The sequence below is a fragment of the Megalobrama amblycephala genome, linkage group LG19 (genome assembly GCF_018812025.1).
Source record: "Megalobrama amblycephala isolate DHTTF-2021 linkage group LG19, ASM1881202v1, whole genome shotgun sequence".
Lineage (NCBI taxonomy): Eukaryota > Metazoa > Chordata > Actinopteri > Cypriniformes > Xenocyprididae > Megalobrama > Megalobrama amblycephala.
This window is the reverse complement of record NC_063062.1, coordinates 21822197-21849279: the sequence shown is the minus strand read 5'-3', so window position 1 is coordinate 21849279 and position 27083 is coordinate 21822197. Positions and strand designations below refer to the sequence as shown.

Sequence of the window (27083 nt, the reverse complement as noted above, 5' to 3'; positions counted from 1 at the left end):
CAATTTATTAGGATATCATGAGGCACACCACCCCTCCCATTTCCTAGCTGCTGCAGATTCTATCACATAAGGCTGTTGCACAACCCCTCAATCACTTTAACAGAGTGTGCTGTGAGCTGTGGTTCTCTTCAATCAGCCTGTTACGTAATCAAACATTTTGTCCAAACACAGGGATTCTTCCCACAGAGTCAGCACTCAGCACGTTTCAGCATTAGCATGAAGCTATGCTCTCATAAATACCACTCATGCAGATTACCGCCTCTGCTCTCCGTGCTTAGGCCTGGGCAACTCACCAAATAAAAGTTTGTCCACATTTGCAATGCAGAGTGCATGCATAATTTTAAAACCTTTTGGAAATTATCTTGTTTTGCACACAAACAGCAGTATTAAATCATCACTGGAACTACTACCCACTCCCATTTTCCAAGCTTTAAATTCCCAATCGTTTAATTTATTAGCAGTTTTAAATCACCATGGGGACAATAGGGCCCACTTTCATTTTCCAGACTTTGGATTCACAAGTCACTTAATTTCTTAGCAGGGTTTTGTTGAGTCAATCTACACTGGCCGCTATTGGCTGAAAGAATGCCAATCACTCATTGGTCCCTGCAGAGGGCTAATGCATTTATTGGCTCTTCTGTTGCATCCTCAGCCCTTGTGGAGTTTTAGTAAAATTACAATGATTTGGAAAGAGCCATCTGGAGAATGAGTGGGCATAACAGAGGTTACGAACTGCACGTTGGAGAACCCACCAGCACAGATTTTCTGTCTGTCAGACTCATGCACCCAAGAACATCGGCTGATTAGTCATCATCAATACATAAGAGCTACGACATGAGAAAGACATCAAAAAAGCTTATTGTCTAGACACAATCAAATAGGCTGCATTTGGGGGAGAGAGACTCCCAAAACGAGTCTGAAGTATTTCAGTGAAGAAATAAAATTAAATTAGCAATCAAATCAAGCTGAGATGTTAGACATTACTCCATCCATTAAAATTCTAACCTCCACACTTTTATTGGGTTTATTCATCAGCTAAAGACATATTAAAAAGAATAATTAAATGGACACTAATTGACATGATTCTTGTAAAAACCAGACCTTCAGCAATAAAGACTTAAAAAGAGGTATATAGTCAACAACTTACCTCAGCAAGGTGAGGCATGGGGTTAAATCCACAGAGATGACATACCACACTTTTACATTCAGTGCAGGTGTTGTAATTAGGAGGGTCCTTTGAGCCCATGTTAAGATCCACTTTACAGAGTGGGCAGGTGGATGGGTGAGGTACACTTTCAGGATGTTTTACTAATTTATCCTTTACAGATTCAGGTTTATCCTTTTCTGAAGTAGGTATCCTGGATACTTTGTCCTCATTGAGCTGCTCTGGAGTCTTTTCAACAGGTGGCTTGGTCTGTTTTGCAGAAGGTAACTTGTTGGGTTCCGTTGCAACAGATCCTTTGCGAGATGTCGGTGGTGTAGCCTTGGCAGAAGCCACTGAGCCTTTACGGGAAGGTGGTGCTGTGGTAGCTTTCCCAGACTCATTAGAAACCGTGGAGCCTTTCCTTGAAGTTGGTGGTGTTGTGGACGGCTCATCTTGAACAGCTGAGGAGATCAGATTAGATGCTGAGCTAAATAAAGAGGATCCAAAGCCCAGAACTTTCCCAGAGACAGCAGAAACTGACTGTGGTGAGGGTGACCGAGATCTAGCTGTTTCTGTCAGGCCACCAAAGCCACCGAAGAACTTCCCTGTGGTTGACTCAGATGATTTAGAACCAGGCTGTGCTTTAGGACCACCTAATCCAAAACCAAAGAAATTTGATTCCTGTTTTGGGGGTTCGACCTTGGTAGGTGGAGCAGATTTTACAGGAATGGTTGTATCTTTGGGTGGCTGTTCTGTTTTTGCAGGCTCTGGTTGATTATTATTTTGCTTTTGAGGTTCTTTTCTTGGGGTGATCATATCAGTTGTCTTGGCATCAGTGCTTGTCTTTGGTTGAGGGCCTGGAATTGAGATCTCTTTCTTTATTTCCTGAGCAGGAGCTGCTTTCTTTTCAGCTGCAGCTGTGGTGAACTTCTCATCAGGTTTGGACTCAACTGGTGCTGTAGCTACCTTGTCAACTTTGGAAGGAGTTTTGTTGTCCATCACTAAGGGAACTGGCTGGGGTGTCACTATGGGACTTTCAGATGCATTCATTCCTGCCTGTGCCCGTTGTACCTGGCAACTTAGGCAGAGCCATTCCTCAACCTGCAATAATTATAGGACAGTCAATGGCAATAAGACATTACATCCTCTACTCTAATGTCTTAGGTTTCTATCTAGAAAACCTAATAACTAATACAAACAGCTGCTCCATACATTTATACATATAAAGTTAAAATAATCACTTCACATTCACATCATTAACATTGACACAAATGTGTCACAAATGCATTTTTTTACCCTTACTTTACATATCTTTTAAGTGAAATTCACGAAAAAAGCCAGTGAGGGTCAAATACGGTTGTTAAAATTATTTGTATACTACATTACACAAACCAACTGCCTCAAGACACACTGCTATAGAATATGTCTTGGGAATTGCAATGGCTTGCCACATTGACAGCATGAATACAAATGGCCTCTGTTAATTATTCTTTTTTTTTAAATAAAAAGCAAATAGGCAATTAGTGGACAAAAAGGTCAAAGATATACTCTTCTTAAAAGCATTTAAAGTAAACACAGATATAAGACTGTAAGTTAAATTAGAACTTAAGGTAACACTTTACTTGAAGGGGTGTGCATAAGACTGACATGACACCTTCATAATCATGACATGACACATGTCATGAATATGAAGGAGGTTTTATGAATGTTTATGACAACTGTCATTAAGTGTCATTCACTCAATTATGTCATTTTTAATGCAAAGATGACATTGTTTGAGATGTCCGAGTTATGACAACTTGACATAAACCAACACATCATAACCTGTCAGTGTCTTTGTCATGACAACTTGACATTATTTAGCTTTATGGGTTAACATTACATTAAACTGTCATGTCGTTGGTTTTTACATTGGCTGTCATGAGGCCATTATAATAGTGTCATAAATATGTATCTTGAGCTCAAGTACAGTGGTACAAATTGAACTTGTCATTAAAATGTCATTAAGTGACAATACTCTGACAAAAAAATTTGTAACAGCGTCATGACTATTTTTCATTTCATTTCATGTTTGTTTTTTTTTGTTTGTTTTTTTTTAAGTTTCCTCCAACAGAAGGTCAGATAATAGACAATTTCAAATTTCGTAAAAAAGATGACACTGTTATAAAATAATGGTAACACTTTATTTTAGGGTCTTTTAACTAGTTTCTTATTACTATTAGCATGCATATTACTAGAATATTGACTATTTATTAATAATTATTAAGCACATATTAATGCCTTATTCTGCATGACCTTATTCTACATTCTTAATCCTACCCAATACCTAAACCTAACAATTAACTATAATAAGCAGTAAATTAAGAGTTTATTGAGGGAAAAGTCATAGTTAATCGTTTATATATGTGTTCCCTATACTGAAATGTTACCAAAATAATGTAATGTAATGTTAACCCATAAAGCTAATTAGTTTTTTTTAAGTTTGATAATTAATCTGCTATGTCATGTTTATGACAGGTTATGATGTTTTGCTAATGTCAAGTTTTCATGACAAAGACACTGACAGGTTATGATGTGTTGGTTTATGTCAAGTTGTCGTAACAAAGACATCTCAAACAATGTCATCTTTGCATTAAAAATGACATAATTGAGTGAATGACACTTAATGACAGTTGTCATAAACATGCATAAAACCTCCTTCATATTCATGACACGTGTCATGTCAAGATTATGAAGGTGTCATGTCAGTCTTATGCACACCCCTTCAAGTAAAGTGTTACCGAACTTAATAATAGGAAACCAATAAATGCATGGGGGAATGTCATGGCTTTGACTTTGATTTTTTTTTTTTTTTGTAATATGATTACAATGCAAATTACAGGCTTACTGTAGATATCTAAATGTTTGTTATGAACATGGATCTTAAACATGTTAAAAAGTAGATGTCAAATGTCTTACCTCTGTTTGATGAGGCAGTGGATTAAATCCACATTGGCTGCATACTGTTGTCTTGCATTCAGTGCATGTGTTAAAATTCTTGGCATCCTTGGAACCAATGTTGAGTTCCACTTTGCATAATGGGCAGTTGGTCTTGACTTCTTTAGGAGCAGGTTTTTGGGGTGGTTTGGGTTCTGTGACTTGCTTAGTTTCTGGTTTCTTCTCCACTGTTTTTTCAACATTTTGCACTGCATGTGGTTTAGTGTCTCCAACAGGTGGAATTTTACTAGAGTCTGGTGTGACTGCAGATCCTTTGCGAGACGAGGGCGGAGTAGTCCTAGCAGACACCTGGGAAACTGTGGATCCTTTTCGAGAAGTTGGTGGTGTTATGGAAGACTCATCCTGAACAGCTGAGTTGATCAAATTAGACGCTGAGCTGAATATAGAGGATCCAAAGCCCAGAACTCTCCCAGAGACAGCAGAAACAGACTGTGGAGAGGGTGAACGAGATCTAGCTGTTTCTGTCAGACCACCAAAGCCAAAGATTTTCCCAGTGGTTGACTCAGGTGGCTTAGAGGAAGCAGGCTGTACCTTAGGACCACCAAATCCAAAACCAAAGAAACTCTGTTCCTGTTTTGGTGGCTCTGCCTGCGGAGGTGGAGCAGATTTTTCTGGAGACTTGTTAGCCTCTTTTAAGAGTGTGTCAATCTCCTTATCTTTCTTTGGATCTGATGTTTCTTTCTTCTGAGAGGATGCAGGTTGTGCCTTTATATTACTCTCTGGCAGTTTTGGTGATTCTTTCTTTTGGACATTCACTGAACCCTTAGTTTTATCAGGGATGCCCGCAGCTTGAATCTCTTTCTTTTGGGTTTCAGCAACATCAGAAACCACATTGGTTGAGACTAATGATAGTGGAGCTGGTGTTATAATTTCTGTTCTTGGATGCAGTGCTGAGGTGTAGACATTGTCAGGTTGTTCATGGGTATTTATTTTTGGAGGTTCTTGTGGTTCCATTCCATTTAATGCTCGCTGCGTCTGGCAGTTCAGACAAAGCCATTGATTTACCTGTAATGACAGATTAAAAAAGAATTCTTGAATTCTTTCTTCCATGACACTGATGGAACATTGACATGATATTGATTTTTCTTGGAAACCACTAAACAAAACTGCACTGTATTATAGGCAAGTATATGCATTTGCTGCATTAAAAGTATTATCAACAGTTACCAATATAGCATTCCAATATAGTGTTTGCTTACCTCTGTTTGATGGGGAGTTGGGTTGAATCCACAGAGGTTACAAACAATGTTCTTACACTCAGTGCAGGTACTGTAGTTAGGAGTGTCCTGTGAACCTACATTAAGATCCACTTTGCAAAGAGGACATGCTTTGGTCTCTGCTTTAGGAGCTACAGCTGCTACTACCAAAGCTTCAGGTACTGCTGTAGCCTGTTGCACCTGCTTTGGTGTCTCTGTTATAGGTGCTTTTGTGTCAAAAAGTGGTGGAACTTCTTGAGAAGTTACAGATCCTTTCCAAGAAGTGGGTGGTGTTGGTGTAGTCTTTACTGAAGTTTGGGAAACCACAGATGCCTTGTGAGATGTTGGTGGTGTTGTGGTCTTTGCAGAGGTTTCAGAAGATGTGAAAGACTTTTGAGAAGTTGGTGGCAATGTGGAGGACTCATCTTGAACGGCTGAGGAGATTAGATTAGATGCAGAGTTCAAAAAGGAGGATCCAAAGCCCAGAACCTTCCCAGGGACAACAGTCACAGGGGGCTGAGGGGATCCAGATCGAGCACTACCAAAACCAAAGCTAAAGAAACTTGTTTCCTCTTTAGAAGGTTCTGGTTTCTGTGGTACAGCAGATTTTGTAGAAGGATCAAGTTTTGGCATTTCAGTTGGTTGTGTTGTAGCTTGTGTGGGTTTGTTCTCGTCATTCTCTGTAGTAATTGATGTCCTTTTCTTTCCAATGTCATCCGTCTTATTTTGTGGAGAAACTGAAATTGGAGTAGGTATGTGAGCCTCCTTTTTTTCCGGTATTGTTGGTGGAGATGCTTTGCTAATCTGTGGCTGTGGTTGGGTAGAGAGAGATCCTTGTGCTTTCTTCACCTGGCAGTTTAAACACAGCCATTCCTTAACCTGTAGGATAATAATTGGAATTAGAATTAAAATAATAAAAGATGCTCTTGGAATTAGATGACACTGAAGTAGAAATTAATGCATATATGTGCAACTCACAAAGAAAAAAAAGTACTCTAACCTCAGTTTGATGTGGCGTGGGATTAAATCCACAAAGATTGCACACAGTGTTCTTGCATTCAGTGCAGGTGTTATAATTCGGAATGTCCCATTTTAAGTCCACTTTACATAGTGGACAGGACTTTGGAAGCTCCGGGGCTGGTTTGTTAATTTTCACATTAGTGACTGGTTCTTTGGACATCTCATCTTGTGGTTTATTCTCAACTGTTTTCTTTTCATCCTGTTTCTGTACAGCGGTAAGTTTGGCCTCTTCGGGCAGTTTAGCTTTTTGTGTGGTTTGTGAAGCTTCTGAACCTTTTCGAGAAGCTGGTGGTGTTGGTGTTGTCTTAATAGAACTTTGGGACACAGTGGATCCCTTACGAGAACTTGGTGGAGTTTTGGTGGACGACTCATCCTGAACGGCTGATATCAAATTAGATGCTGAACTGAGGAAGGAAGACCCAAAACCCAGAACTTTCTCAGAGACAGCAGACTGAGGAGAAGGCGACCGAGATCGAGCACTTCCAAAACCAAAGCCGAAGAAACCAGACTCTTCCTTAGTCTGTTCAACTTTAGATGACGGAGCAGGTTTGGAAGGAGATGCATCATCTTTAGACTTCTGAGCATTTGGTGCAGGAGTAATAATAGGTTTTTTAGTCTCTGCTGGAGGTTTCTTGTCCTGCTCGGCTGGAACATTCTGCAGTTTTTCTGGAGAAGGTGGATCTTGAGTTGCTTTCTTTTTTGGAGATGCTGGTTGTATTTTGTTAGATTGTGGTTGAGGCTGAGCAGGGGAAGGTCCTGAAGTTCTCTGTACCTGGCAGTTCAAACATAGCCACTCCTTCACCTGTTGATTATTTAAAAAAGTGAATTAAACCATTAAACATACTTTAAGTCAAAAATCTACATTGCATTTTTAATAGAGCCTTATAACATATAACTGTAAAATATATTTGAATATGGTACCTCGGTTTGATGTGGATTGGGATTGAATCCACAGAGATTACACACAAATTTCTTGCAAGAACTACAAGAGCTATAGTTCTGTGGGTCCTTCTTAAGAGTTTCTTTGCAAAGTGGACATGTTTTTGAAAGCTCCTCTGGAGCATGTGGAGGTTTGGCCAGTTCAGGATCTGGGGTTTTCTCTACTGGCTTTCGTTCTTGCATTGATATAGCAGATGGCTTTGATTCTCCTTCAGGTAGTTTTTGTTTAGCATCCTGAGGAGCTACTGATCCTTTTCTAGAAGTGGGTGGTGTTGGTGTAGTCTTATTTGAAGTCTGGGAAACTGTAGATCCCTTGCGAGACGTTGGTGGAGTTTTGGAGGAGGACTCATCCTGACCAGCCGAAGAGATCAGGTTAGATGCTGAGCTGAGGAAGGATGATCCAAAACCAAAAACCTTATCAGAGACTGCAGTTTGAGGAGAGGGAGACCGAGATCGAGCACCACCGAAACCAAAGCCAAAGAAACTCGACTCTTCTTTAATCTGTTCACCTTTAGGTGGTGAAGCAGACTTAGAAGGAGAAGTATCACCTTTTTTCTTGCCTGCCTGAGCTATCACACTTGATTTATTCTCTGGAGAAGGTGAGACTGAAGTCTTTTCTTTTTGTTGAGATGCTTGTGGAAGTACTTTGTTAGACTGTGGTTGTGGCTGTCCTGGATGAGATCCTGCTGTTCTCTGCATCTGGCAGGTCAAACACAGCCACTCCTTTACCTGTAGATCATAAGAAAGATTACACTCAAAAAGAGACACATATGTATTGTATTTGTACCACTTGTGACCATACAAAATCTTATTTAACCATATCTTTACCTTTATCTCTGTTGTTTAAATTACAAAATATGTACACAATTTTTTTTTGTCCAAAATGAGAGCCTTTACATGTAATAACTGTAAAACACAGACTTACTTCAGTTTGATGTGGATTAGGATTGAATCCACAGAGATTGCAAAAAATGTTCTTGCAAGAAGTGCAAGAGCTGTAGTTCTGTGGGTCCTTCTTGAGGCTCTCTTTGCAGAGTGGGCAGGTTTTTGGAGGCTCCTCTTTTACTTGAGCTTGTAGAGGTTGGGATGGTTGAGTATCTGGTGGCTTTTCCTGTTCTTTGGTTGCTGTATCTGGTGGCTTTTCCTGTTCTTTGGATGGTGTAGAGGTTGGCTTTGATCCCACTGCAGGTGGATTTAGTTTAGTGTTCTGCGGAGCTACTGATCCTTTTCGAGAACTAGGTGGTGTTGGTGTGGTCTTTTGTGAAGTCTGGGAAACTGTAGACCCTTTGCGAGATGTTGGTGGAGTTTTAGATGGTTCATCCTGGACAGCAGAGGAGATCAGATTTGATGCTGAGCTAAAGAAAGACGAGCCAAAGCCTAGAACTTTCCCAGAGACAGCAGACACAGTGGGCTGAGGAGATGGTGACCTTGAACGAGAACCACCAAAACCAAAGCTGAAGAAATCAGAATCCTGTTTAGGAGGTTCAGGTTTTGATAGTTGATCAGATTTGGGCGGCAAGACATCACTTTTCTGTATTTGAGCTTCTGATGTAGGTTGTTTTGAATCTGGCAGATTCTGTTTGTCTTCTTGTTTCCCAGAAGCATTAACTTTCTGATCCTCTGCTACAACACCTGGAATGTCTTGTTTTTGTGGTGATGCAGTTGGAAGTAATTTAGTAGTCTGTGGTCCAGGTTGCACAGCTGAATGTTCTGGAGTTCTCTGCATCTGGCAGTTCAAACACAGCCACTCCTTCACCTGTAGGGTGATGATAAAACCACATAATATAATATAATGCCATATAAAACCACATAAAAACCACATAATATTATGAGAAATAAAGACCACTATTGTTTAATTTTACAGACATGCATACATACAAATCTGTAAAGTTAACTTTTTTCTCACCTCAGTTTGGTGTGGCATTGGGTTGAATCCACAGAGATTACACACAGTGTTCTTGCAATTAGTACAGATGCTGTAACTTGGTGGATTCTTTACTATTTCTGCCTTACAAAGTGGACAAGTTTTTGGAGGCTCTGATTTGTGGTCATCCTTTTTTATTACAGCTTTTCCCTGAACTTCTGTCATTTTCTCCTCTGGTTTCTTGTCTTTCTGCTTCTCTTCAACAGATTTAGCTACATGTTTCTGAGAAGCAGCTGGTGTTAATGTAGTCTTCACAGGAGTTTGAGAAGCTGCTGAAACATCCTGAGTTGCAAAGGGTGTTATGGAGGATTCATCTTGTGCAGCAGAGGAGATTAGATTAGAAGCTGAACTCAAGAAGGAAGAACCAAACCCAAAGACCTTTCCAGAAACACTGGAAGCAGCAGGTTGGGGAGATGGTGATCTAGAGCGTCCAAAACCAAAAAAGCCACTCTCTTCTTTTGTGGATGCATTCTTTGTTAGTGTAGTAGATTTTGTGGATACAGTATCATCCTTCTGTGCTTTCTGTACTGGACTTTTGATGTCCTGCTGCTGAGGCGGCTTCTGTATTGGTGGAACTGAACTTGCCTTCTTAGACCCTGGTGTTGTACCTGCAGATAGATCAGTCTTTTCTTTTTCAGTGGCATCTGTAGAGTCAACCGGCTTCTTCTGTGGAGGAACAGGAGCTGCTGTCACTTTCTTTAGTGGTGATGCCGGTGGAGGTAATTTGTGAGATTCAGCTTGCGCTCTTTGCATCTGGCAGTTCAGACATAGCCACTCCTTTTTCTGAAATGACATTCCAATAATCAGCTTGAGACTGATGAGGCTTATGAATAAGCATTAGCATATAGACTAGCACACAGTACTAAAAAAAAAAAACGTTTAATTTTTTAATCTAATAATATATAAAACTATAATATGTTACTACATAAAAAAAAATAAAGTAACAATATACATTTAAGCATATATTGATATGTGTTGTAAATTAAATGTATATTAAGTTTTAGCAACCTTTAAAAGTTTTGTGGTGTGCCAAAATGTTTTACTGTATATATTATATACTTATATATAAACAATATGAGGTTATAAATGCTGGTGCCCATAATGTCAAATACCCAAATATTACTACAGTACTAATAAAAAAATAATTATAATAATGTGAATAAGGTGTTTTTTAATGTTCTTCAAGGTAAAAAGGTTGCTTACCTCTGTCTCGTGGGGCATGGGGTTAAAGCCACATAGATTACACACAGTGTTTTTGCACTCAGTACAGGTATCATAATTGGGAGGCTCCTTCTGCAAATCGACCTTACAGAGAGGGCAGGCTTTGGGAAGTGATTTAGTAAACCCTGTACTTGTTGTTTCTGGTACAGCTGTATCTTTTGTAACTGATACAGTTGTTGACTGTGCCTGATTGACCATAGATTTCTTATCATCCATTTTCTTCTCTTCTATATTTTCAGGGTGTACTTTTTTGTCATCTGAAGGATGTATTTTAGAAGAGGCATCAGATACTTTTTGAGAAGTTGGAGGTGTGTTGGTCTTGAGAGATGTCAGAGAAACTTCAGAACCCTTTCGTGAGGAAGGTGGAGTGGTGATCTTGTCTGAAGTCGGTGAAACTGATGAGCCTTTACGAGAAGAAGGTGGTGTTGTAGTCTTAGCAGATAGCTGGGAAGCAATGGAACCTTTGCGAGAAGTGGGTGGTGTTGTAGAAGGCGCATCTAGAGCTGATGAGATCAGATTACTTGCTGAGCTAAAGAAGGAGGAACCAAATCCTAGAACCTTCCCAGAGACAGCAGATGCTGCAGGTGGAAGTAAAGGAGACTGAGATCTCCCTCTAGATTCTTCAGGGATTTCAGAGGACACAGGCACAGCTCCATCTTCTGTCTTTCCTTGTACTTGTTGCTGTGGTGTAGCTCCTTTAGTGGTTTCTTCACCTTTCTCTGCAACTTTATTTTTTGTCCCAACTGTATTGTCAATGTTTACGGCAGCTTCAGACACCTTTCGTGACGTTGGAGGAGTCATTTTAACAGATGTCTGCGAAACTGCAGAACCCTTGCGAGAGGAAGGTGGAGTGGTATTAACTTTATTGGAGATTTGAGAAACTGCAGAACCTTTGCGAGAGGTTGGTGGTGTCTTATCAGAGATTTCAGAAGCTGTTGAAGCCTTGCGAGAACTAGACAGTGTTGTGAAGGATTCATCTTGCACAGCTGTCGAGATTAAATTAGATGCTGAGCTTAAGAAGGAGGAACCAAATCCTAGAACCTTCCCTGAGACAGCAGAGACAGCAGGCTGAGGAGAAGGTGATCGAGATCTAGCTCCACCAAAACCAAACCCAAAAAATCCAGGTTTGTCTTGTTGTGGATCTATTTTTTGAGATTCTGAATTTGGAACTTCTGAAATATGCTGTTGCTTTCTTTTTGTTTCTTGGGTGGATTGTTCAGTTTCTGTTGAAGTTTGTTTATTGTCTTGTTTCCCTGCTTCTTCTGGTTTCTTATCCTTTTGAACTGTATCTGCTGGAAGATGTGGCTTCTTCTGTGAAGCATCTGGAGTGGGAATATGTGATTGAAGCTGCGCAGAGGGAGGTTCTGGTGTTTTCTTCATTTGACATGCCAAACAAAGCCACATCACCTGTAGTTTGTAAAGAATAATGTATTAATAATTTAGCAAACTTACATTTTGTGTATTAAGGAAGCTAAATTGCATCCCAGAGTTCAGTGGACTAAACCACACTATTAACTTGCAATGTTCCAAGGCAGCTCAAATCAATTAGAATAAAGAAGAAGCTCTCCTGTCAACATTAAACTGTTATATGCAAATATGCTTTTCAATTTGCAATATGATGAAATAAATATTCAGTAAAGTCAGCATGAATTCAAAATTGACACTATTTATTCTTTGTAATCTTTAATCAAAATGTCATAACTCGCTCTTTTCTCTGCTGACATATGCGAGACCGCCCAGCATTTCAGATCTGCCTCCATTCTGGTATGCAACGCTCACTTTTCACAATCCAATCAACAACTGATGATGTCCCTCTATATGTTTTTCTTGTTTGATAGCAGTTTCAGAAATATGTCACAATAAGGTAAAGTTCTTTGCAACTTGTTTGCAATTTCCGTATCCTGCTGACTTTAACAAACCAAAATTAAAAAAAAGAAAAAGAAAAATGTCAACACAACAGTAGTATTTTCTTACCTCATTTTGATGGGGTATGGGGTTGAACCCACACAAGTTACATACAATATTTTTGCATTCAGTGCAGCTATTGTATTGATCTTTCTTGAGCTCCACCTTGCAGAGTGGGCAGACCTTAGGAAGAGGCTTGGATAAATCCTTTTGTGTCTCTGATTTATCCTCTTTCACTTTATTTGATGACTCCTTAGCCTGTTGAAGTAATGTTGTCTGCTCTTCTTGTTTCTGTCCGATTGAATGTTTAGTATCTTTACTACGTTGAGCTTTCGGAGAACCTTGTGTGGTCTCAGAACCTTTTTGTAAGCTAGGCGATGCGTTGCTGTTGGACGATGACAGAGACACTGCAGAGCCTTTACGGGCAGAGGGAGGAGGTGTGGTTTCTGAAACTGATGAACCTTTGCGGGAGGTTGGTGGAGTTGTGGAAGGTTCATCTTGAACAGCTGATGATATCAGATTAGAGGCTGTGCTAAGGAAGGATGAACCAAAGCCTAAAACCTTCCCAGGCACAGCAGTAACAGCAGGCTGAGGAGAAGGAGACCTGGATCGGGCCCCACCAAAGCCAAAACCAAAAAATCCAGACTCCTCTTGATGAGGTTGAGCCTTTGGTGGTAGTTTGGTTTGTTTTTCTTGAGGCTTGTCCAATTTCATCTGCTGTGAGTTCTTAGGTTGATTGAGCTGTTGTAGTGAAACATCAGTGGGCTCCTTTCCCCCAACTACAGCTGTTTTCTGACCAGTATTAGTGGCTTCCTCTGCATTTTGTTTCTTCTGCTTGGATTCTGGAACATCTTGCTGCTCCTTCTTTGGCACTGGGACTACTTTCTTAGCTTGATCTTGATCTGCACTGGAAGGTATTGATGCCCGCTGCACTTGACAGGTCAAGCAAAGCCACTCTTTTGCCTGCCAACAAATGAGAGAGGTTGAGAAACCAGAACAAAATGATTTTTCAAAGGTTTCTCTCAAACTAAGGTTAATAAATACAGATTTGATAATACAAAAAATTACATATCAGTATTGGTGAACTAGCTGGGGAATTATAATATTGTCAAAGGCATTTTCTATTAAAGGTAAATACAATAGCGCCCACAGCCCATTTTGCAAATTCTGAATAATCTTACCTCAGTTTGATGAGGCATGGGATTAAACCCACAAAGTGTACATACAATGCTCTTGCATTCAGTGCAGGTATTGAAATTAGGAGGATCTTTCTTGAGCTCCACTTTGCAAAGTGGGCATTCTTTAGGATGAGGCTGAGAGGACTTATCAGCTGTTTGTGGCTTTGATGGAGGTGCAGATGGTGCTTTGAAAGCTTGAGGTTGCAGGGACTTCTTATCTTCCATTTGCTTTTGAGAAAGTGGTTTACTTTCCCCAGCCTGCATTTTTGTTGAGTCCTGGGATGCTGTAGATCCTTTGCGAGATGTAGCTGCTGCTGCAACAGCAGATGTGGTTTTGAGAGACGTCTGTGAAACTGATGAACCTTTACGAGAGGCGGGCGGTGTCGCAGACTTCACAGAGGTCTGGGAAACTGTTGAACCTTTACGAGGTGTTGGTGGTGTTGTGGAGGATTCATCCTGAACTACTGAAGATATAAGATTTGATGCTGAGCTGAGGAAAGAGGAACCAAATCCTAGAACCTTCTCAGAGACAACAGGTTGAGGAGAAGGTGATCGAGATCGAGCACCACCAAAACCAAAGCCAAAGAAACCTGTATCTTCTTTAGAGGAATCTGATTTTGTTGTAGTTTCAGATTTGGCTGAAGAAGTGCCATCTTTTGGCTCTTGAGGCTTTAGAGTTTCTTTCTGTGCATTTTGTGTTGTAGACGTAGGTTTTCCAAGTGCTGTTTTTGACTGGTCCTCAGTTCTTCTGTCTACTGGAGGAGACTGATGTGGAGCTGTTTTGTTTTGTTGCAAGTAAGTATTAGCCTGTATCTGGGGATTTAGAGTTGAAGGTTCAGGTGTTCTCTTCATATGACAACTCAAACAAAGCCATTCATTCACCTGCATGACCAAAAGCACAACCACAAATTAACAATACTGTTCTTCAATAAAACAAATATGACCAAAAGAGTAAAAGAAACAATTTATCTTACCTCCTTTTGAAGAGGCATGGGATTAAATCCACAACGATTACACACAATGTTTTTGCAATCAGTGCAGGTGCTGAAGTTAGGAGGATCACTGGTAATACCTGCCTTGCAAAGTGGACAGATTTTGGGAATAGGCAAGGGAGTTTTGTCAACCTTCGCAGACAATGATTGGTCTGGTTTTACTTTCACAGAAGATCTACTGTCTAGATGAGGTGACTCAGATATCTTTGTGTCTTGTTTTTGTGCAGTAGGTTGTTTTATGTCCCCTGTGTTTGTGGTCTGTGGAACAGCAGGGCTCTTCCGAGACGTGGGTGGTGTTGAGCTCTGGGAAACTGTTGAAGCTTTGCGGGAGGTTGGTGGTGTTGTAGATGTCTCATCTTGCACAGCTGAAGATATTAAATTAGATGCTGAGCTGAGAAAGGAAGAGCCAAAGCCAAGAACCTTCCCAGAAACAGCAGACATAGCAGGCTGAGGAGATGGAGACCTTGACCTAACACCACCAAAACCAAAAAATCCAGATTCTTCCTTGGCTGTTTTGGCAGGTACTTCAGATTTGGCTTCTTTTTCTTGCTGCTGGGCTTTTTGGATTGGCAGAGTACCATTCAGAGCCTTGCTTTGTTGGTCCTGTAATTTCTGAGGAGGGTCAATTTTCTTGCTTAACTTGTCCAGTTCAGAAGCACCTTTCTTTTGGATTGAGGGTGAAGCCAGTGGTTGAGTAACAGGGCTTTTGTTGGGATGCTCTGCGGTCTCCAACTTTGGAGGTCCTGGTGGCTCCATTCCTCTGAGAGCTCTTTGCGTCTGACAGTTTAGACAAAGCCACTCTTTTGACTGAAAAAAATAAGACAAATTGGTTAACTCATGTACACATACATCATTAAAAAACTTTTCAAAAGTATTAAAAGCCAACATAATGTTACCTCTGTTTGATGGGGTGTTGGGTTGAATCCACAAAGATTACACACAGTGTTTTTGCACTCAGTGCAGGTGCTGTAGTTGAGAAGGTCCTTTTTGATTTCTACCTTACAGAGTGGGCAGAATTTGGGTGGGGGTTGTGGGCCTTGGACTGCTTTTGGCATCTGTAAAGAAGGTTCAGATTTTTTAGATATTGATGCTTTGTTCTTTTGGTCAACAGTTGGATCTGACTTTTTCTCTTCTTTCTGACTATCTGATTGATTAGCCTTTCCTGTAGACACTGATATTGCAACCCCTTGTGATGTTGAAGTTTGAGAGACTGAAGATGCTTGGGGATTAGTTGGTGGTGTCGCAGAAGGGTCATCTTGGACCGCTGATGAAATAAGATTAGATGCTGAGCTCAGGAAGGAGGACCCAAATCCTAGGACCTTACCAGACATGGCGGAAACAGGGGGCTGAGGGGATGGTGATCGTGACCGTGCTCCACCAAAGCCTAAGCTGAAAAATCCTGACTGTTCTTGCTCAGTCTCAGCCTTTGGTGCTGCTTTAGACACAGGAGAAGAGGGGGCATTTGTTGCTGTCGGCTTCTGTAAAGGCTTAGGGGAGGGAGCTTGCTTTGCTCCTGCTGCACTAGTCTGTTGTTCATACATCTCTTTTTTCTGAGCAGCAGGTTGGTTGGCATGATTAGCCTTTATTGGCAGAGCTGTGGGCTGTTTCTCTAAAGGACCAAGTGTAGAATCCATTTGAGATTTGCTGGGCTGTGTTTGGAACTTTACAGTGGGTTGTCCTGGAGGCTCTATTCCTTTCAGCGCTCTCTGTGTCTGGCAGTTTAAGCAAAGCCACTCTTTTGCCTGCAAAAACATCACAACTATTATGAGTAATTTCTTCACATTGTTTATTTTTCAACATTAATAACAAATGAGAAATATATATACTTTTGCAGGAATGCTGTAAGTTGACCACAAGCAGATATCATAACATTACTACTTTATTTAAAAAATATTTAGAAAACCTTCAGAGACTCAAGCTTTGGTGATATATTCTATCTCTTTTTTTGATCTTTAAGTTCATTTTATAATAAAAAAAAGAGAAAATTGATCTGCACCAATTACCTTAATTCCAATAAAATATCTTCTTTTAATAGACATTTTTGAATGCAGACCAATTTTGAACTTGATTATTAATATTAAAATCTGAATATTAGGAACAGATCAAAATCATGACATTTTTGCATATTTTGTTTTGGTGACTTTTAGAAAAAATTATTATTTGACTTCTTGAGAATCCTTCTTAGCAAGATGAAATTTGAATATGTTCATGTCAGAGCAGCCCTTATAACTCTTACGCTCCCCATAGTTTCATGACTTTGATATTCCGACACATCACAGACAACTGTAAAGTATACTGAAAATGCATATTCTGCTAGAGGCCAACATGACTACTTTTATAAACATATTCCTAGTAAGCTGCAATGTAAAACCTCAGTATGTTCATCTCAAACCAGCCTTAAGACACTCGTAAATGTTTTATTATTCTGAAAATGCATGGTTTAGAAGTCTACAGTGCAGTTGCTCTGACTTAAAAGGGTATTTCCAGTAAACTAAAATGCTGCAACAAATATTTTCATTTCAGAGCAGTCCTCTGAAGATCCCCAAAGTTCCATTAGGCTACAATGAAAATCATTTGAAATATTTAGTGAATGGGCTCTTTTGTTTTATAAATTACAATAAATAAATAAACAAACAAACAAACAACACTGATTACTAAGACCCACTATTGCATTTGTCCAACATTCAGAAAATTCTAATTTACATAAGCTTATATACAGTTGCAAGAAAAAGCATGTGAACCACTTGCAGAATCTGTGAAAATGTGAATAATTTTAACAAAATAAAGGAGATAATACAAAATCCATGTTATTTTTTATTTAGTACTCTCCTGAGTAAGATATTTTACATAAAAGATGTTTACATATAATCCACAAAACAAAAAAATAGCTAGATTTATTAAAATAACCCCATAAGTATGTGAATCACTGATTCTTAATACTGTGTGTGGTTACCTGGATGATCTACGACTGTTTGTTTGTTTTGTGATGGTTCTTCATGAGTCCCTTGTTTGTTCTGAACAGTTAAACTGAACTCTGTTCTTCAGAAAAATTCTCCAGGTCCTGCAGATTCTTCAGTTTTCCACCATCTTTTGCATATTTGAACCCTTTCCAGCAGTGACTGAATGATTTTGAGATCCGTCTTTTCACACTGAGGACAACTGAGGGACTCAAACACTATTAAAAAAGGTTCAAACATTCACTGATGCTCCAGAAGGAGACATGATGCATTAATAGACGGGGGTAAAAACATTTGGAATTTGAAGATCAAGGTAAATTGTATTTCATTTGTCTTCCGGGAAACATGAAAGTATCTTCTGTTGCTTCTGAAGAGCAGTACTAAATGAAAAAAAATGTATATTTAAACAAAATAAGAAAAATTTGGACATCTTAATCCTGTTCAAAAGTTTTCACCCCCCATGCATCGCGTTTTCTTCTAGAGCATCAGTGAATGTTTGAACCTTTTTTAATAGTTGTGTTTGAGTCCCTCAATTGTCCTCAGTGTGAAAAGACGGATCTCAAAATCATTCAGTCACTGCTGGAAAGGGTTCAAATATGCAAAAGATGGTGGAAAACTTAAGAATCTGCAGGACATGGAGGATTTTTCTGAAGAACAGAGCTCAGTTTAACTGTTCAGAACAAACAAGAGACTCATGAAGAACCATCACAAAACAAACAAACAGTCGTCGATCATCCAGGTAACCACACACAGTATTAAGAATCAGTGATTCACATACTTATGAATGGGGTTATTTTAATGAATTCAGCTATTTTTTGTCTTGTGGATTATATGTAAACATCTTTTATATATCCTACTCAAGAGAGTACTAAATAAAAAATATCATGCATTTTGGATGATCTCTCTTATTTTGTTAAAATTATTCACATTTTCACAGATTCTGCAAGTGGTTCACATACTTTTTCTTTCAACTGTATGTACATATACTGCGCGCACACAAAAATATTAAAAGTAAAATATTACAGAAAGATTTAAAAATTTGCATTGGTGCCAGTAGACAGTGACAGTGTTGTGTGATGTTGGGAAAATACAACTGTAAATGTCCCTAAACATTCTCAGAGTGTGAGCTGATGTTAAATTGTGTATTAATTAACTGTTTTAGACATTTTTTTTTACACAATGGATCTCTCAGGGTTAAATGAATTCCACTCTGTATCGCAATATTTGTGCTGCATGCACACTTCAAGCGCACAGCTCAGAAGCCTACATTTAATCTCTGGAGAAAGCCAGCAGCACTCTTTTTTTCTTAGGCATAAGGAAACTGAATCATTTGGATAATTTTAGCATTGGATAAAAATATACACAGATGTGTTGCATTTGTTAATTCTCTAGACTTAAGGCAATTCCCAGGTTTGTATGTTTGAAGATAAAACAGTTGTGGCCATGAATGAATGTGACCTTCATATTGGAGAGATATTTTTCACTATTATCTCATTTCAACAACCTGTGCTCGACACGGAGCACAATCGAGTAGCAGATGCCACTGTAATCTACACCTTATCTCTTGGTTTTTGAACTCTCTTGGAAAAGTCTTAGATGCTATCACTGGGGACTACCCACTGATCCTCTGCCTGGTGTTTTTTCATCACACAGCAGGTCCATGTGACCCAATAGCCTTGGAGTCTCCTTGCCAGGCTGCACGTAAATCTGAATGTTTAATTACAGATTCAATAGTCTTTTGTGCTCAACACATCTTAAAAGATGAAATGCCCATTTACGGGCCAGCTTGGTATGCTCGGAGCTTCCAGATGATGACAACAGAGGTGGTAAGGGCTCTGTAGGGGGCATTCATTATTACAGCAGATTCACTGCTAAGACTAAGCACATGACACATCCTTGGCCTTGACTATACTATTCCCTTATTATGAAACCTGATGGCCAAAGATGCAAAAGTTAGTCCGTGATTTGTAAAATGTATTACAAACATTTCCACTGTCGTGTATCAAATTGCCAAAGTCACGCCCCCCAGTGGTGAACCATTGAAATTTCGAAACACCTATGACGTAACGAAGCCTCGTTTACTGAAATCATGTGACTTTGGCACTTTTGAAATTCCCATCACTAGATATTGTTGAATAAAGTCATTATATTGTTTTTTCACAAAAAGTATTCTCGTCACTTCATAACATTAAGGTTGAACCACTGTAGTCACATGAACTGTTTTAAATATGTCTTTAGTAGCTTTCTGGGCATTTGAAAGTGTTAATTATCTTGCTGGCAATGGAGGCCTCACTGAGCCATCAGATTTTATCAAAAATATCTTAATTTGTGTTCCGAAGATGAATGAAGGTATTATGGGTGTGGAACAACATGAGGGTGAGTAATTAATGACAGAATTTTTGTGTGAACTAACCCTTTAATGAGTGGTTTTCTTGAAATGGCAATGAAAAAAACTAGGACCATATATATTTTAACACTAACTAAAAAAGGTGGGGGGCATGAAAAGGGAAACCAGAAACATTGGCAAGAAGTCTTCTGAATAAAATACATGAATTAACTAGAACTTCAAAATAAAAAGACAAAATGAAACAGTAGATCTACTGACTTCTGCTGTGAAATGAGAATTATATATCTTCTTGGATCAAAACAGACAACAATAAATCCCATGAGATCATCATAAACCTCTCTCCCCAAGCAGTCTTGACTATCTTGATAGCTATGCTGGGTCTGGAAAGTGGCTGAAAGCAATAAACTGGGTGGAACGTTCACATGTAAAATAGACTAACCACTAACTGCAATGTTTGACCCAGATGGATCAATAAACGTCATAACATGAGTCACAAAGCACAGAATGTCTATTCATTCATAATATCTACTTATCACCCAAAGCCTTAATGGATCTGTGAATCACTCTAATGCATAACTTAAAAAAAAAAGAAACAATGTGAATATGCATGTTGATGTTTTTGTTTCTGCCTTGAGAGTGCAAGCACTTCATTTTTGTAAGTTTAGGCGGGGAGTAGTCTGAGGTAATTGAGAATCAAGGCACATTTTGTCTCTCTCACAGCCATTTTCGGTCTGCCTTCCACAAGACTGCCTCCACACAAACCAAAGAGACTAGAAAATACATCCATCTTTTACAACAGAATCAGTGGAATCACCAAGAACATGTCCTCTGAAATTGCTCTTGACATTTTCTGCCCACAGTTCATTGCACAAAACATAATGTGAACCTACAAGAAGAAAATACATTCATCTGTTTCTTACCTCCGTTTGATGAGGCACAGGATTAAATCCACACTGATTGCACACAGTGGCCTTGCATTCAGTGCAGGTACTATAGTTGGGAGGATCTCTTCTCAGGCCTGCCTTGCAGAGTGGACAGGCTTTGGGAAGAAGTTTTGGGCTTTGATCTATTTTAGTAGCCTGAGCAGATGAGGATTCCTTCGTTGTCGTTGGTTTTTGAGTGTCTTGGGGTTTATTTTGTTGCTGTTGCATTTTGTCTTCCAGTGTTTTATGAAGATTGGGGGAGCCCTTAGAGGCCTCTGAACCTTTTCTGGTAGAAGGGGGTGTGGTGGTCTTGGCAGAAGTTTGGGAAATGACAGAACCCTTTCGAGAGGTTGGTGGGGTTGTCGAGGGCTCATCCTGGACAGCTGAAATCAAATTGGATGCTGAGCTAAGGAACGAAGAACCGAAGCCTAGAACCTTCCCAGAAACAGAAGAGGCACCAGGCTGTGGAGAGGGAGAGCGGGATCGAGCGCCACCAAAACCGAAACCAAAAAAACTGGACTCTTCTTCTTTTTTAGGGGGCTCAGTCTTTGATGGTGGCTCACTTTTGGCAGGAGGAGCACCTTTTGTTGTTTGCTGTGGAAGAAGTTTTTGTTGGGACGTTTGCTGCGATGGATGAGCTGCACTTGTGCTAGACTGGCTTAACGGTTTCTGACCCTCTGTTGGTTTGGTTGGCTGGGTGGCAGATGGAGGCATCTGCTTACTATGAGGCGTGTCTTTCTTTGCGGGGTTCTGTGATGGTACGGAGACCTTGGACTGTGGCTGGGCTTTTAGTGTAGGAGGTTCACTACTTTCTGCCCCTCCCAGAGCTCTCTGCATCTGGCAATTCAGGCAAAGCCACTCCTTAGCCTGCGTACAATGAGGATACAAATTTTTGTTATACAATTGCTGGTTTTTAACTTAACAAAAATTTTAATCAACATAGAAGCAGTTGTTCTGCAGTGTTACAAACAGAAAGACCATGTATACAGTAAAATGTAAAAAACAGTAAAAAAGTAAAAAAAAAAAAAAAAGAAAGAAAGAAAAAAAAGTCTTCTGAGGAATTAGCATTTACTTATTCATGGTTGAACTGGCGAAACACTACATTTACTACTAGGGCTGCATGATATTGGGAAAAAAAACTGACATTGTGATATTTTGTATCTCTGCAATATATATTGCGATATGAAAACAATTTCACCAGATGATTTGAATAGCTCTATTTATAAAGAATTAATCATTCTAGGATGATTGGGGTGATTTTGTAGGGTAGGGATTCTGCATAGAAAATAATAAACACATTAAAAAGAATAGATAAATACAATAAATCAATAGAATAAGATACAAATGAAATAAACAGTGCCTTATGTTTTTCAGGTAAATCTAACTGTATTTAGTTACAGACATTGAATAATCAAATGTAATAATGTAATAATCACTGTTTAAATTAAATATAATTAATTAATGAATTAATTAAAGGATTAGTTCACTTTAAAATTAAATTACCTCAAGCTTTACTCACCCTCAAGCCATCCTAGGTGTATATGACTTTCTTCTTTCTGATGAACACAATCAGATTTATATTATTAAATATCCTGACGCAACAAATATGAAGCTGAAGAAAGTGCATCCATCCATCCATCAAAAATGTACTCCACACAGCTCTGGGGGGTTAATAAAGGCCTTTTGAAGTGAAGCAATGCGTTTGTGTAAGAAAAATATCCATGTTTAAGTTATAAAGTTGAATACAGAAGGCGTAGGTTGAAGCGTAAGAGTTTTGAACTGCAAGAGGAGTTACACGTTGAATACGAAAGGCGGTCTGGTGAATGCTAGATATTTTACTTTATAACTTGTTAAATATGAATATTTTTCTTACACAAACACATCATTTCGCTTCAGAAGACCTTTATTAACCCCCCGGAGCTGTGTGGAGTATGTTTAAAATGGATAGATGCACTTTCTTGAGCTTCATACTCGTTGGTCCCATTCACTGCCATTATAAAGCCTGGATGCGTCAGGATATTTATTAATAAAAAAAAATATATTTATTAATATAACTCCGATTGTGTTCATCTGAAAGAAGAAAGTCATATACACCTAGGGTGAGTACAGCTTGGGCTAATTTTTATTTTAAAGTGAACTAATCCTTTAATACAATTTATCTTTGTTAAAGCTACAAAAGTGATTTTCTCTTTTTCTTTTGTTGCTTGATTAGCATTGGCGAGACAAACAGCTGGGGTATATTAGGCTGCTGTCACTTTAAGAGGAATGCACGGATCCAATATAATGATACGCATCCGTTTTCTTTCTCAATTGTTTAAAACACATAATTGACTGTGTTTACGAGAATACTCGCATAGACGGGCATTTTGACTGGGCACTTGTGCGTTCAAGCTCAAAAATAAGAGATATACTGTAGAACTGAATTCTGCGTGGCTCGCCAGTCTTCTTGCACTTGATGTTTAAACTGACAGGACTTAAAAGCACATGCAAATGATAAACTTTCACTCTATGATGGATAAACTTTGGAATCAAATGCGTTCCAAATCAGGGGGCAGCTGACCCATACGGATCACGGATCAACTACGATCCCTATGCTTGACGTCACACATCCTGCGATGTGACTATCGCGGATGCGCACATCGCGATATTGATACTAAAACGTTATATCGTGCAGTTTTTTTTTTATTTATTTATTTATTTTTTAACACCATCCCAGCTCCCGTAGCTATTTTCATGGTGAAAACTACAATAAAAAATACAATAAAAGTGATAAAAACCTATACAGGATAAGATTTTAAAATCTATCTTTGATCAAAACTGAATGTAGTTTGACTTTGTTAAAAAGGTATTATAATAAGTGTCAGCACCTAAATAAAGACTTCAAGGAATTAAAACCATCATAGTCCAATAAAACTTCAGAGTTTTCTTCACATGTGACCAATGGTGACCATTGCCTGATAGTACAAACTGATGGGTAAATCTAGTGTGGTCTATTACATAAAAAATTGAGATTATATAAAATAATACTTTTATATAAATGATCTTGATTCTTTTCCTATTTTAATCCAAAACAATGCAAACAAAAAGACTTAAAATGAGTCATGCATACTGAACACCACTGCTTTATGTACCATGCTAATGCAAAACTAAATGAGTTAGGTATTTGTACTCACAGTTGCATCTGGAGGACTGAACCCACACATGTTGCAGACCACTGATTTACATTGCGTGCAGGTGTTATGATTGGGCGAATCCTTGGACTTAAAATTGAGTTCTGTATTTTTACAGACTGGACAGAGGGATTTCACCGCAGCTCCATCTTTCACCTGAGGCTCTGTTGAAGGAGGCCTTGACCCAGCTGCACCTGCTGGGTGAGACCCAGGTCCTCTTGGGCCTTGTTGTTGAGGTCCACCCTTCCCAACACCCTGCTTAGGTGATCCACCCCCACCTGCTCCTTGTGGCAATCCTCCCCTGCCCACTCCCTGCTGCGGGAGACCTCCTCTACCAGCTCCCTGCTGTACAGGACCTCCCCGTCCAGCTCCTTGTGGTTGAGATGCACCCCGTCCAACTCCTTGTGGTTGAGATGCACCTCGTCCAGCTCCTTGTGGTTGAGATCCACCCCGTCCAGCTCCTTGTGGTTGAGATCCACCCCGTCCAGCTCCTTGGCCTCCCCTTCCCACACCCTGTGGCTGTTGTCCACTTTGCCTCTGAGGCCCCTGTGAGGCTGGTTGGCCGTTCCCCTGCTGTTGAGGATCCTTCTGCTTTGAAGGTCCTGGAGGCTTCTGTTGTTGCTTTTCCTCATTTGCCTCATCCCCAAAAAGACTGAACTTGTTCACAGCAGAGGACATCGCACTTAGAGGATTCCCCCCACTCAGAAAGTTGGAGGAGAACATGTTGGCTGTGGGGAATGTGGTTCTGAAGACTGGTGTAAGGGAGGGCTGGGATGGAGGGACCCAGTGGAGGGTTTCTCTCACCAGGTGCAATTATCCCTCACATCTACCTCCAGTGTCCCTAAGGAAATAGAAAGTGGACAATGAAAAGACAGAAGTCACACATTATTGTTGTCATAAATGCATACATATCTTTAATGCACACACACAGACTCCATAAACAAAAGGACTTCATAACAATGACAAATATCTCAGAAATATTTTGTTCTGCCTATGGAGTAATGAGAAGAGAACTCTGTTTTAGAAGTGTTGCTATTTCAGGCATGGTTTAGCTAAGTCATCTTCAAAGCAAGTAAAAACCTCATCAGTAAATAAGATAAAACAAACTAACAAAAACAGTTATGAACTTTGTAATACATATTCAGTTGATGACATGTAGAGGTTGTAGATGTATATGGTCTAACTGGTAAATAACAAAGCAAATAGTGAGGGACAGAAGTTCCATTACTGTCATGATCATAATGCATTCACCTTTTACTTCATAGAAAAGTATTTTACCAATTTTTTCATAATTCATAAGATAATTTTCACAAGATAATTTTTCCATAATTATTATACATGCAGATTCCATGATCTTTGGTCTTCGGAATGACATTAATTATCTGTAACATAACATATGGCCACAGCATAAACATAATTATAGGCTGAATAATTTGATAAAAAAAAAAAAAATGTAAAACATTTTTTTGGCAATGACAATTTTACTACACGTGTTGTTCATCCACATGTGTAATACTGCTTAAAAATGTAGCATGAATATATAACAGCAATGAAACACCGATTTTTCGTGTAAAGCATGACTGCATTCCCCCTTTAACTGACTGAGTGTTTGGACGTTTCCCTTCAGCACCTTGGACAGCGTTCTACGCTCAGCTCATGCATCACGTTTCTCTGCCTTTTAGCGTGAAATACAACACGGCATACCAGTCACGGCAGTAACTCTATGCGGACACATTCATGATAAGAAACTTTAAAGAGTAAGTGGTTTTTCTGTGTGCATTTTTTCGCAAAAGCACGATTGTTTTTTTTTTAGTAGAGCGCGCGCAGTCAACCACATTGTCGATAGCCTGATATCAACGTTAAATAGTCACATTGTGCTCTTCAAACAGCCTACAAAAAATATAGACCATTGATAGATTTCTGTAAAAAGAAAAAAAGAAAAATCGGCTCCTTCAAAACCCAACATCTATAGCCCGTCTACAGAAATCCTCCGTCGGCATATCCGGGTTGTAAAACACAAATGGGTGTTTTGCGATATTATGTGAAAGAAATGATGTGGAAAAATTATGTGAAACTTAATGTTTCATTATTTAAAGGATTGGATGTTTTAGTTACAAAAAAAAAAAAAAAAAACAAGTCATTTTTTGGCATCCATAGACCAAAAAGCACTGAAATAGTATAGGTTGGTTATTCCATATGAGGTTGTAGATGGTCAATCTCAGACAGTCACGATCTGCAGTAATCACACTGATCTCGCCACATAACATACATTCAAACGGAAAATAAAAGAGCAAACGGTGAGAAATGGAGGTTCCCTCGCTGTCCTGATCATGATGCATTCGTCCTTGATCAAACCCTGCAAGGATTTGATCAAGGATGGGAGAATTTCACAGCCTCATCAGTAAAACAGCTTTCTTGCATGCTGTTTAAGAGCATCTACACGCGTTTCCAGACTAGAAGTACTACTCTACTACCACACACCGTATCTTTCATCAAAACTGCCACTGCCACATGGAAAAACACGATTATTTTCATCTGAACGGCCAGCTGAAGTCGTAAAAAACAGTATCCTACCTGCAGTGTGCGAGCATCCCTATTTATTCTCCCATTTCTGTCTCTCTAGTCTCTAGTGCTGTTTGGTGCTCGGCTGCTCAGCGTCTAGGATGGAGGTTACGAGGATCTGAGGGCATACCCGCTTTCACAATCACCCCCTCTGCGCATGCGCCGCACATGACAGGTGATCAGCATACATCACCTCGCGAAAAGTGAATTTAAAGCGACATAATCATTCGTCTTTGACAAACTCTCCGCTAATAATCGGCTTCCGTTTGTTCGGGCATCAGTAAGGGGTTTGATATCGTTTGTATAGATAAGAATGTTGACAGTGCATTAATATAAATAAGATTTTTTTTTATTAAAAGCGGTTTTATTAAAATTCTATATACTAAAAATTTGAATAGGCCTACTTTTTAATATTATGATGATATTAATGATTAATATTATTGTCTCCTACTTAATATTCTATCTGACAAGAAATGAAATCTGAAATGTAAAGTTACTGGAAAAAAACTGGATACTCCTAATGGATTAAAACACACACACACACACACACACATACACATCTGTAATATTCTCTCCACCACACACTGTCAAAGTACAATCTAGGCAAC

The 27083-nt window shown here is 39.3% G+C and overlaps 1 protein-coding gene across 1 annotated transcript in view; it reads right to left on the bottom strand.

The window, feature by feature from the left end:
• The window catches only part of pclob (piccolo presynaptic cytomatrix protein b), an 81123-nt gene extending 54417 nt beyond the window's left edge, over positions 1-26706 (bottom strand). The window contains 15 exon segments of the mRNA XM_048168010.1: positions 1148-2245; positions 4103-5146; positions 5341-6216; positions 6338-7159; positions 7279-8025; positions 8222-9052; positions 9203-10003; positions 10424-11848; positions 12416-13309; positions 13528-14406; positions 14499-15323; positions 15413-16258; positions 20741-21610; positions 23917-24754; positions 26488-26706. Of these exon segments, the coding sequence (XP_048023967.1) occupies positions 1148-2245; positions 4103-5146; positions 5341-6216; positions 6338-7159; positions 7279-8025; positions 8222-9052; positions 9203-10003; positions 10424-11848; positions 12416-13309; positions 13528-14406; positions 14499-15323; positions 15413-16258; positions 20741-21610; positions 23917-24636 (12678 nt within the window). The 5' untranslated portion in view covers positions 24637-24754; positions 26488-26706.
• Between the last annotated feature and the right edge of the window lie 377 nt (positions 26707-27083).